Source organism: Lineus longissimus, chromosome 7 (assembly GCF_910592395.1).
Source record: "Lineus longissimus chromosome 7, tnLinLong1.2, whole genome shotgun sequence".
Classification (NCBI taxonomy): Eukaryota; Metazoa; Nemertea; class Pilidiophora; order Heteronemertea; family Lineidae; genus Lineus; species Lineus longissimus.
In genome coordinates, this window is record NC_088314.1 from 18,505,950 (window position 1) to 18,519,325 (window position 13,376).

Consider the following 13,376-nt stretch of genomic DNA (forward strand, 5'->3'; position numbering starts at 1 on the left):
GTGTCGGAGCCTGTTCTGCGTGTTTCGAAGAATGAACATGGCCAAACATGAGCAAGTTGGCTGGTGTTTGCTGGTGTCTGGAAACACGCCCACATAAACAAACCCGTGCAAACTTTTTGTGGCAAACACGCCCAAACATATTGCTGATGATGTTTGCCAACAAAAGTTTGCTAATGTACACCGGGCTCCGGAGCAAAACACTTCCTGGACGACCGTTCATGCCTTTCGCTTTTGGGTAGCGGTCTCGAATGCCTCGGGAAGTATCCGTTGATCATTTTAGAGGCAATAAAAGCCACCACGCATCGCATCAACCGTGATCTGTTTCAAGCCATCCTTTATTGGATTTATCATCATCTGAGCGATACTCCCAATTCGGTCACAATAGGGACCTGCCACGAGGGGATTCTCCCGCCCACGCTAATAAGAGATTGATAATATTCACCAACAAAGGATTGCTTTATCAGGCATTGCGCTTGACAAGAAAAGGGGGCGACTTGCTGGAAAGGGCACGATTTAAAGGTCAGGTTGCTGGCGAATTACATGTAGTTACGTTAATATCCTTGGATGTAATCAATGTTAAAGGATATACAGCCCCAATCGAGGGTTTGTTCGCTCATGTTCTTCGATGACGAATTGAGCGCTCTCCTTTAGACCGGCTGGTCCGTCCCACTGAGATTTCGTCAGTCTCGGCGAACTACGCTGTTATGATTATGGAGGGTTAAATCATATCCGCTGAGCTCCCATCAGCAGCAATTTCAACCGGTGGCTTGCTGCGTTGATCTGCAATGCGGCGTTTCCGTAACAGTTGATTGGATTCCGGCTAGAGATCTACTTCCGCCAGGTTAGTAGCAACCGGAAGTCAGCGTCAAACAAGGGAAATGTGAAGAGCTTGGGAGTTTTATTCATGTATTTTTTTTTGCCGTAGATAATTTTTTCATCGATGAGATGAATTAAAAACGGAGCCAAATTTGTTGCAGAGCTCAACTAGTATCAGTCGGGCAAGGAGATTTATCTCCACGTTTCGACATCGTCGCTATTTCGAGCGAAGTCACTCATGTCCGTATGATATTTAGTACGTCAATTTATGCAATTTGAAATTTTCAAATTCAATAACAAATTGAAATTTTTGATGACTGGCATAGGCCTTTTATCAAAATTTCCAATGGTTGTACTTAACATAACATAAGCATTTCTGCGTCAGATGGTTAAATGCGCTTCCCCTCTCCTCAGACGTGCCACAACAACCCAGCTGCTTGCTTGAGTTCGAACAGCATGAATCGCAATCGCCGGTTGGCGCTGTGAGCATTATACCCGGTCCTTCCCCGGCGAGGATGTGTAAACAATCGCGCTATGCCAAACAAGGCCTCGTTCGTCTCTAAATGCAAAATGACGCCAATTCCAAACAACCCCATCCGCCGGACAACATCTGCGAGCAACAATGTCCCGCCAGACGTTGGGTGAGATTTATGTGTGACGCGGGACTTAGTCTCCGCCTTAAAACTCGATTAGGGCCTAATCCCGTGACACCAGGAGCCCGAAATGTGATTGTAACTGCGAACTGTGAATGGAAAGACATCAGTGTCGTGGAGTAATAAGTGATGGCCAGAGGGAAGCTGGGGTTTGGGTTGGCTGTAGTATTGGACGAGATAGTAGGAAATACGGCCATATTTATAGGGTGGCACGAGTATATTAGAGGCAGTACTAATCTGCCTATTCCGGCAGGGCCGTGTTTAACTTTTTGGTCCGGGGGTTTGGATGAGATGGCCATTTCAGGCGAGGCGTGTAGCCTCGGGAATTCAAGTCGCTGATTCGGACCGTCCTCTGGAGTTGCCCGTGACCCCTAGACTCCTATGCAGTCCGTTTCGTCATCCTAGTCGTCTTTCCTCGGGCGACCGGTCCACTGCGTCTGGAGTGTAGTGACCCCAGCGCCTCCCATGGACCGGTACAGAACTAGTGCTATTTCAGGCGGATTTTGATACGGATACGCAGTGATCCACAATTTCCCTATTCCAGTTTCTGAACAACTACAAATCGTGTATCTAACTATAAATCGTGTATTTAAAATCAGCTTTAGTATGTTATGATGGTGATGATGTTATGGCTTTTGTCATCGATCATCGTGGCCCAATTACACATCACTTGATAGGCTTTATATAGGTCGGACAGGAGTCATTCGACTTCACAGAAGTAATCACCTGAATATCAAATACCGTTACTGCAATAAATAGTACAACAGAACGGAATGTACCCAAAGGGCCCCTGTCTAAAACTGCCTCGCAAACCAGCGAAACTCACTTACAATTACAATCTACAATTCTGTAAACAAACCATATATTCATTTAAAGGGGGCTATATACAATTACTAAGGGGTCAAAGTGTTGGTTTTCAGGCGACTAATATGCGGGGTTTGGGGATTGGATGATATTGATTCGGTGATGAGCGTCTTCCTCGTAACAGCGTGGATAGCTTCAATGTTTTGTGAGATGGCAGAGCACGGCCCTGTCGGCGACTTCGCGTATCTTTATCTGATCTACCTATAGCTCCTGCCTTTAGACTTCTTTTAATTAAAGGGACTCTATTGATAGGAGCTGGGTAAGCAAGAAGTTACACGAAGTCGCCAATAGGAGTCTCTCCCATCTCAAAGTAGGCCTACATTTTGTAGTATTCCGGCGTGTACTACGAATGTATTTAGTGGTGAATCAAACATATGCATAGTCACCCGAGGATGGCCAATTTAACCACCTGTCCTGCCTATGATCCCATCGCAATGATTCGGGTATGGTCCGACATCATTGAAAATCACTACACCAAAAGTGAATCTGTGCTTTGAAAGCTATTTCTTGGGGCTCAACGCTCCTGATAAGCATTAATTAATATCGACTGAAATGGTTTCGATATAATCATTAGTCAGCAATCTAACAGATTGACACAAAACATTGTATATACAAATTTGGTGATCAGAGCTCACAAGCTGTGGCAGAGTTAGTTGGTAATGTTACTGCACAAACTTACAAAACAAATACCATCGGCCAATCATACAGGCCTATATTCTTTGGCTTTTAAATTTTGCATTGCAAACTATCAATTATATTCCTATTGCAATCCACTTACTGACACAGCCGTCCAATAAAGCACTCCACCTCGGCCTGAACACACACAGATGCCTGGTTTAGCCATCTACCACCACGATGTTGATTGGCGCTGCAATCAACCGTATCGCCAACTGCAGTTGCCGCTCTGGCGAATACGGCGGCTGATTAAGGTTCTGGGGAGCGCGCGCGATAGGATGGGGAGATATAAACCCACCACTCTGACATCGCCAGTGACCTAGGGCCGAATATCCCCAGTGCGAGACTTGGACACGGAATACACCCAAGCGCGCAATGCAAAACGGGGAGAAGAAACCCTTGGTGACGGAGCACACGGGCTTTTGGCAACTTTTTAAGCGGAATTGGCAACCTACTATAGTTTATTGTGGTATTTTTCTCGGATTTGGAATATGCGTGGCGTTCCTTGGGCCTACTCTGCTGGATCTTGGATGCCAGGTTTCCGAGGACATGAGAAAAATGAGTCTGGTGTTTTTTGCCCAACTTCTATTCGTCTTGATCGGATCAATGTTTTCCGGATATCTCGTAAACAGGTAAGGCGGAGCATTACGTTACCTCCCATTTTTACCTCAATCAGAATTATATCTTGTGTTGTAAAATATACCCATGTGAAGACTACTTTCAGCAGCCAGTGACTTCTTACATAATTTCGATCTGATTATATATATCGTCATCACGGATACTCCTTTGCTATACTTCGTTTAGGACATTCCAAAAGAGTGTTTTCACAGTTGGCCATCTCTGGAACAACTTGAATGAATTCTCATGGTCATTTTGGCTTGCTTTCTTTTGTCTGTTCCTCCACCATGGCGAGTGATGACGTCACGTCAAACCACCACCAGACCTTTAAAGGGAAGGTAGTGTTATCATATTGTTGTTTTAAAGCCTATGTAATAGACTTTTGACTTTCTGCGAACAAGACGCAACGTTAACTTTCAATTCAAAATTCAAATTAACTTTATTACCTCAAAAACGCCCTCTTGGGCCCAACTGTAATATATCAATAATTTTCGAAAGAAGTCAAGGAAGTACTTTATGTACAACAGAGCGGAAGTACAAAACCTGTGTTATCAAGAACTGACTTTGTAGTATTGTCCGTCGGAACAAATGATATATATCATTTTTATCTGGTAATTATCGATCTATAATGCGTATATCAGTACGTCCTATACGGCCAGTTATCTGACATAAATGGGTCGCATTGTTCATCCACATGTAACTTTTTATAGGCCTACTTCGCCTCGACTTGAACCAGTTTAATAAATGAAGTCCCGGGAAGCAGCGATAGATTTTGACGAAAATAGGCAAAAGTCACTTTAAAACCCGCAGCACACTAGCCGCCAACTTTGGCGACAAGAAGCGTTCGGCTGACGCCTCTCGACGCCAAAGTTGGCGGCTAGTGTGCGGCAAGCTTTAGGGACAACCTGTGGTATTTACCTGGGCTGGAGGATAATGCCACTGCTTGCCACCATGTGCCGTCACTTGTGGTCTCACACTATTAATGCTGATCTCTAATAACGATTTTCGCGAAGCAGTTTTAGACAATGCTTGTGAATTTCATGCAGGACTTGGTTACATCCGGTCCTAGTTCATTGTTTATTGCAGTTTCGTGATATTTCAATTATCCTGTTTAGAGCGGTCGCGGTACTCCTTGAAGCCGCTTTTGGTATGAACACATCCGATGCCCAAGTTGTCCCTTTAAAAAATCAATAGAGAAAATTGCCGTTATCATAGGCAATAATAGGATCTATAGAATCACAATTTTGCCTGTAACGCTCATGACCTATTACCCTGCAATTACTTTCATGAAAAAATCCAAAACAATAAAATATCTCTTCAGTTAATAGATACACGAAAAATGCAACGATTAGGTCAAGCTTTAAAAAAGTTATACATACATGTAGTTTCATCAGTTACACGTTGTTCCTCTTGTTTTTATTCTCAATTCCAAAACATCTAGATATATAATGAACCGTAGTTTACAGTGTAAATGCACTATACGCCTACGGCGCCTCGTTTTCAATTCCGCGGTTATGGTTAGGCAACCATAACCGCTGGTGTTGCAAATTATGGAAGCATTTAAAACCGCATTATTCGATATCTAATTTGAGATGTTTTAGAACAGAAATTGATACCTCACTGTCAGTATTGATTGTCACACCAAAACCGCTTGGGTGGAGCTAAAATGTTAGAATAATGCATTTTAGCTCTTCCCTCGCTGTTTTACCTCCAGTTCGGTATCAATTCCTTAGACCAAAGATACTACATGTAATTGGTTGATATAAATGTTGTAAATGTAAGGTAACATGGTACAATTATACAGTGTTGAAAAGAGCTGATAGTACATGTAGATGTACACACCAATGCACACTGACGCTGTAGTTGTACCGCGGCTATGATTGTACCACATTTACCTTATATGATTAGGTATTGTCTCTTGTGGATAACATATCGTTCAGCATTGGTTTTTCCTCTACAGCGGCTGATTAAAGACATCATGATTTCTTTTTTAAAGATTTTTTGTCTAGATGTTGTTATTGCTTATAGGCAAAGGAACTTACTTAGGACGGGTCAACGAATTGCCATGTTGCTATTTTTGCTCTGATAATCGAAAGTGCGGTAAATATGATTAACCCAGATGGGTTGGCTGGTCTCTCTGCCTCAAGGGAAAGATTGTACTTTTTCCCGCAATTAGTTCTAATGATAGTAGGGCGGTTTCGCAACCCTTACGAAGAGTTTCGCGCGACGTCTGTTTGATCAGGTATAGTAATCTCTATTTTACCTTGGAGGTTCATCTGTGTGATCTTGAACTTAAACCTACCTTTGACCTACTTTTGGTAAAACTAATGTTAATCAATAAAAATGCGCTCGGGAGTATCACTCCGAACATCACTTCTTCAGCCTGGCGCATGACTACCAAACTCTCTCCCTTATTTGGCCATAACTCATTCCATAAGATACAGGACGGGTAATCATACACGCATAATCCTTGAATGTGACCAAAGACTTGGTGTATGGTCTGAATCGCGGGGATATTCAATGGTCGGGTGATTCTAATCTGAATAGAGCTGGAGACCGATGACATTATCGTGGGCAAGATAAAGCGCCACATGTATCATAGCAATATTGCTCCAATAATCTCATCAGAAATGAGAATGAGATTTGCTCCCATTGAAGTATGATGTTCTTATTAGGGACCGTACGTGAAGCAAAGGTATTATATATGAGGCCATACCCGGTACTCAATTCCACGAAATGGCATTCTGATTTTTTGACCATACATTACGTTCTCGCCATGCAACTGAACTGAATGTAGGCACGGCCATAGCTTCGCAGTAAAACAGTTTCTAACGATGTCTCAACATTTCGCATCAGATATGCATAGAATACCTCACTCATAATGAAATGGCCGCGTCTCCACCATTCGGAGTAGTATAGAGGCAATGGTAGCTGGTTCGCCGGTTCAAACATCATCCATAATAGAGTCTCCGGTCGTGCGGGGAGAAGATGATAAAAAGTAGATATTTGTATGAACTTTCCTGGTGTGGCCGCACAACTCAACCTTTTCCCGGCATATAGGCATGCAAAATTTTGATAACCATAAGCCTTTCAAATGTTGTCGATATCAGAACGCAGGGCCAATATGGACACACCCTGATATATGAAAACCATCATGCGATACGTATATGTTCTCCATTGTGTTCATGTACATCAAATGCACTCAGACAAGAAAGAGATGATGACACTCATCAACTGTGTTATCATATGGGAACTTCATTTCTCACTACTTATGGAGTTTGAAGCATCTACATGCCATCTGGTAAAGGGGCAATATGATGGGCCTTGAGGAATATTCGCATCCGATCTGTACATTTTCATTCAATCAAGCCTTTACCTCGGTGTCGGCGTAGGCTTCTCCGAATAGTTAAAATTTGTCATTGGATTTGAACATTTCATATTGTGTAATGACATATACACATGATCTGGGGTAACATAACCTGGGGTCGTATTCTCTCGCCACTCAACCCTTCCCCTGTCAATACGCCTGGTACCAACATGCCTATCAAAAGCGGCTTCTCCGACATTTGTTGACTTAAAACCATCAGTTTCCATGGCAACTGAATAGTGTCAAAGCGGTGAATCGGTTTCTATCATATCTTCTTCCTATCCCTATGTGTAATCGAGCGGAGGCGTCTCAAGAACAAAAGACGCAGTTGTCAATTTTGTTAATATTTGAGGGACATGACTTGTTGGGGGCATTCGTAAATCTAACCTGTTGGTTTCCTTTGATATTTATTGCAGGTCGCACCAACTCAAAGCTATCGTTTGCGTGGCGCATTGATTTACTGTCGCATGCAAGTCGCAGCGATAAAATCTCGTTTACGGGGCGCGGCGCTGAACTGCCGACTGAGTTCAGAACGATGTGGGGTATAGACCGAGCTGGTCCGTCCAAAGGACGGCGGGAATTGACCTCGAATGGTGGCGTTTCATTCGCCAGGCCGAAAGAAAACAACTTAATATCGCATTGATTATTTCCACGTAATGCCTGGCGTCACAAATTACCATACGCACAGTGATTGGCCGATTCAAAAAGTAACTTGGGGCATGCACCTGGTGAACAAATAGTGCTGGGTTGGTCTGGCAATCCTCTTCTTGAAAAAACAGCTCCACGCACGGGCGTTACATAGTTAATTCACAAAAGAGCCGGGGCTTCCGTCTGCGCAGTAAACCAAATCGAATTACGGCTGTAATGTCCGTAGTGTTTCGAGCGCGAGCTGACGTAAAAGTGAGCTCATCTCGTCAGTCTCCATGCACGCTTTGCCCTCATTTCTGCAAGCGCTGCTTGCATCACAATCACTGCATCTTTAATCAAGGTCGATATGTAAACTTCACGCCAGAATTAATTCAGAGATTTTCATCGAAATAACTGAATAAATATGCAATCAGTGGATAGGCCACCCATACAATGAGAGATGCGCCGATTTGTTTACATTTGATTGTCAGATACAAACACCTGCTGTGGTTGGTTATGTGTTGGATGGAAATGGTCTCCACCAGCATCAATTTTTTCCCATGTTTGTTCAGACACGGACACGGATCATTATGATGTATGAATTATGTTAGAAATAGGACAATACATCACACACTCGTCAATGGGGCCGTTTACACGCGCAGCAAAAATGTGTTTGGTATCGATCGGATCTATTCCGATTCTAAACCTTTTGTTGACTCAATCCGGTGGGCCTGTCTTTTAAATGGGGACGGTTCTTTGCAACGCGCAGTCGGTCTCCGAAGTCGGAAGTCTATTTCGTTTCGAACAGCAAATACGAGAATATTGTCACCCGGACACGGACAATTCAAACTTTTACACCTGCCTCACTTAGGCCTATAACGGAAATTAATATTCGTGTGTTCTGCAACTCCGCCCTAAGGTGTATTGAAGAAATATCGCCAATTTCGGGTAGAGATTATTATCAGTCGAAATCACGCAATCAGTTTGGTGTGGGCGTAGTCAATGTAACGGTTGGTCCCTAAATCCCCTCCGCCATTCACGAAATATCGCAGTAGTCATCAAGGTGTCAGGGAAAAGCTAACACTGAAATTCCGTTTGCGTTTGCAATCATGAAATTGATTTGCCCCCGCAGATTCTGTTGCGATGGAAACCGCATTTGTCTCTGCACGCCCATTCGGATGTGCGCCAATACGGATGGAACTCTCCAATATGGATGATGCCCATATATGGGTGTTGTGCTTTGTCACTAATTTCTGTAATTTGTCCGACCAATACTATACTCCAGCGCTTTGGTTTGCCTGTCTGTCTTAATCAACTAGCTCAGTGAGCAGGACAATGCGGATTTGGGCATGAGTAATCTGATGCTATAGAACGTACATTTTACACGAGCTTCGGATGGTTCAGAATGTTAATGTCTCGACATGGAATGTGCTGTTCGGTTTCATTTGTCTTGGTTTACCGCCAGGAGAATGATAACTCTGGGTGACACACTGGCCTTCTCCCGTCCAACATTTTCAGCGTCCTCTTCGAGATGGCACCGATGAGAAATTGCGTGGCGATGCGCCTACTTTCATCACGCAGACGCACACTGGTGCCCTTACCACATCTACATCCCTTTAAAGAAACAGAGAAACGAATATTGACCGGGAAAGAATGCTCGGCCAAGCGAATGTTTAGTATTTCAACTATCCACTAGCACCGTTGCTCGCCAGCAATTTTAATCACCAAATACACGATTGGACCGAGCGTAGATTTTCGGTGCGTTGACCGCAACAAGACAATTACCTAAGAGGAATTACTGGCCTGCGGAACAGAATCCTCGATAACTGTGAAACAAAAATCATGAACGCATTTTGCAAAGACCATGCCATTAACACGTTGACAGAAATGATGAAAAAGTTCTATATCAATCACAAAATCACTTCTGGATGTTAATCACATCGACTATGCGGGGATGGGGATGAAAAAAAGAGAAAGCAATATTCTTATTGAGCTTATTGAGCTCTACCTTTGCAAACAGGTCGCGTCTTATTAGATTTTTTATGATTGCGAAAAGTCATTTCTGGGAGACTGGATACATACGAATGGTAAGAAGGACTGGCGAAAAGAGATATCGGAGAAGGTGATTTTTCTAATAACGCCCGCCACTCAAACTTTTCTTAAGAAATCAATCAGGATTTCTTGGTGACTTGTTACATATTGTTAGATCGGTTCGTAACTAAAGAAAGAATAGAATGCATAGATAAGGTATGACCTTTCGGGGAAAGAATGGATTACAGGTACATGTACATGTCGATAAGGTATGACCTCTCGGGGAAAGAATGGATTACACGTACATGTACATGTCGATAAGGTATGGCCTCTCGGGGAAAGAATGGATTACATGTACATGTACATGTCGATAAGGTATGACCACTCGGGGAAAGAATGGTGCACATGTAGATAAGGTATGGCCTCTCGGGGAAAGAATGGATTAGATGTACATGTACATGTCGATAAGGTATGACCTCTCGGGGAAAGAATGGAGTACATGTAGATAAGGTATGGCCTCTCGGGGAAAGAATGGATTAGATGTACATGTACATGTCGATAAGGTATGACCTCTCGGGGAAAGAATGGTGTACATTTAGATAAGGTATGGCCTCTCCTGACTTGCATTGGAGCAAGCCTTAATGGGTGACTAAGTACAACGTACATTTCATAACGGCAAACCAGGCCAGAGAAAATTACCAAACTGAAGACAATAACCTGACGTCACTCAAATCACTCACCACCTCGCCTTTGGAATGTTTAGGAGTGCACCACATGAAGACTGCAGTTACAAAGGAAAGCCTTTTCCCCATATGGGTCACTTGGCTAGGTAATGAACGTCACGTCAACACTGCTAGCAGTTAACGAAGGAAAGCCATCTCTTCATGGATGGCTTGTCCTGGCACATCACGACAGTTTACAAATAAAAGTAGTCCCCTCATGGGTTTCTGACAAGGTACGCCATGTCGTCGCGACTGCAGATAGAAAAATAGTCCCTCATGGGCGAATTGACTTAACTAGATAACATCACCTCAACACTGCCTGCAGTTACAAAAACTAGTACACTTTTACCTTATCGGAGGCAAGCAGTGCATACCGAATTGTAAAGTGACATTCGCAATACAATTAGGCGACGCAATCTCCTTAGTGTTGCTCAAAGACTAAATGAATAAGATGGGCCAGGATCAATGGAGTTGTCACAATGTATTATAGATTTCTTTTCAAATATGATCGATCGTATGCCGTGTGATGATTAGGCATGATGTGGCTAAAGCGATTATGGTCGTGCATACGCACGCTCAGGTTAAATGTTCTTCTTCTTCTCCTTTCGTTCACCACGTTTTAGACAGTCAGTCCGGATTTTATCATAAAATCGGTGGTCCTGCGTAGCTGCTGGAGATCTCCATATAACTGGTCATGGATTCGTGCTCCCTCTGGCCAGGTCTCCTTCCTCAGGTCTGCAAAACTTGAGCGTCTTCCCAGTATGTGCTCAGCAGTCATGGGCTCTTAATTGCATATGCAGGTGTCGCTCTCGCCGATGCGGAATTTCGTGAACAGGTGATGTTTTAGCCTGTTGTGTCCAAAATGACAGTTAAAGGTTCTGTAAAATCACAATTATCGAACAATTTCTTTTTCTTGTACAAGGTGAAACCATCCCACAAAGCAGACATTATATCGAAGTATATTCTCTCTGCAATCAGCTACCATGTTGGGTAAGCCACTGTGCATTGCGATTAGCAAGCTACTGCCTTCCAGTCAGACTGGCCCAGGTGACAGCAACATCTATCCTGAGTGAGGCAAAGAGTTCACCCCATCACTCAGAAAATAACACCGTATCATCGCCAGGTTCAGCCGGCCGATGTTGCCTTTCACAGGATATAGATTCTACGGGTTGACAAGAAAAGATGCACATTCCAATTTAAGTTCCCTGCGTGGGTGTGCAAATGATACAGCTTCCGAATGACAGTAATGGCTTTTAAAAGTATTCTATTCATCTTCCCATCCCGCGGATCATTATGAGCCATTGTGGATGTGCATTAGTTTGACAGTTGAAGAAAATAGATTTGATCGACTGGATGGCATCTTTCTCGTAAGCTAGAAATGGGGCCTCCGGAATCACGTTGGTATAAATTGAAGACTTAATTGTACTTTAGGCTGCTTGTTGTGCGTTTTTTGCAAGGAATGGACTTGCGTCATGTATCATACGGAAGAGACTGTTCCGGCAGACAGTCATCACTAATGAATACCGCCATTGCACCCAATCGGGCAATGATCTGCAATTAGGACGGTGCCATTAGCCGTGGTTGCCTTGGGTGAAAGTCTCTCGTTGAAGATTAACCAATGAAGACAATGATTAGCAGGCTCTTACCGATTCCGCGGCTACTTGATGGTACGTTCTTTCCCACTTACGAGGTATTTGATTAACCATGTCTTCAGGAGAAACCTGCCGCAGTTAGGCGAGAACTGCACTATTTTGTCACACATAAGAAAATGAAATAGCGCCTTTGCGTAAGAAGATTGAAAATGCTAGTGTGAGAAGGTTAGTGCCAATGGCCATTTGTAAAAGATACAACTTTGGCATGAGATATGTTGGTTCTTCCTACTGAAATGGCTTCGAGTAGGACCGTGACTTCTCGAAGGAAAATTGAAAAAGTATTGAACTGCAGTAACCAACACACCAGACGGAGGTGTAACCGTACGTCTGCCTGAAATCTACAAGCCACGTCCTAAACTGCCTCGAAGATTATCATGAGAGATAGCATCTGTATGAAACTATCAGTGGCGGTGCAAGGCGGCAAGCAGGGGTATTATCCTCCTAGCCAGCTAGTTGACCCTTTAAATTTGCGTCAGCAACGTGTTTGACGACTACGAAGAGCCCTGGTCTGGTGAGATCAGTGGTATTGTTGTTGGAACAATAGGCTTTTGATCAAGAGGTCGTGGGTCCGACACTTGTTGCAACACGGACTTCTACTGGGCTTGATTGCAGTGGCCTATTGTGTGTTGTGTTGTCTCCAGACGTTGGCAATGAAAGACTTATTCATATCGGGAGGAATCCCCGCGGCGAATGTTATTAGATGCATTATTTTATTACAAGATACAATCATAGATTATGTATAGTGTCCATGATATAATCAATATGCAACAGATGCTAGATAAAGATAAGGCAGCCCGATCGGAAGATCTGGAGATGTGTTATCTCATGGACAGAGGTCCTGGTATTCATCTCAAAGGTGTACGCCGTTCCTGTACAATAGGGAGTTTTCGCAAAGCACCCGAAACGTCCACGCGAACGTCTGTCCCGTTGTTCGACGTCGTGATCACGAGCTCGAACAATGGGATGCATGTAGGCGTTCGAGTTGACGTTTCGAGGAATTTGCGAAAACTCCCTAATGTTTCTGTCTGTCCCGCAAGTACAATGTAAATAGAAACAAACTTCGCCGCAGTACACATGATCCAGTCATGTCAACACGATGGCATTGACATGGAGTATATCTGTATCAGTGTATACACACACCATGCCTATGCAATATGTTTTAATACATTATTGAGATATCTCAAACTTTGTTTCAAACTTCTTATTTTGAAAGAATCTTAGCTGACCATTGAAAAACGCTGGCGTTTGCTACATGACCGTAATGAAAAACAAATTCCCATTGGCTAAAGTACGCGAGTTTTGGAAGCGCGTACGCAGCGCGGAAATTGTTCGTTTACGGCCAGGCAGACAT

At 43.4% G+C, this 13,376-nt stretch overlaps 1 protein-coding gene across 4 annotated transcripts in view; it reads left to right on the top strand.

Moving 5' to 3' along the window:
• The first annotated feature begins 3,223 nt into the window (after positions 1-3,223).
• Positions 3,224-13,376, top strand: part of LOC135491211 (major facilitator superfamily domain-containing protein 4A-like) — a 34,721-nt gene continuing 24,568 nt past the window's right edge. For all 4 annotated transcript variants that reach the window (XM_064776934.1, XM_064776938.1, XM_064776937.1 and 1 more), the window contains exon 1: positions 3,224-3,640. In XM_064776934.1, the coding sequence (XP_064633004.1) occupies positions 3,384-3,640 (257 nt within the window). In that variant the 5' untranslated portion in view covers positions 3,224-3,383. The remainder of the gene's footprint in view (positions 3,641-13,376) is intronic.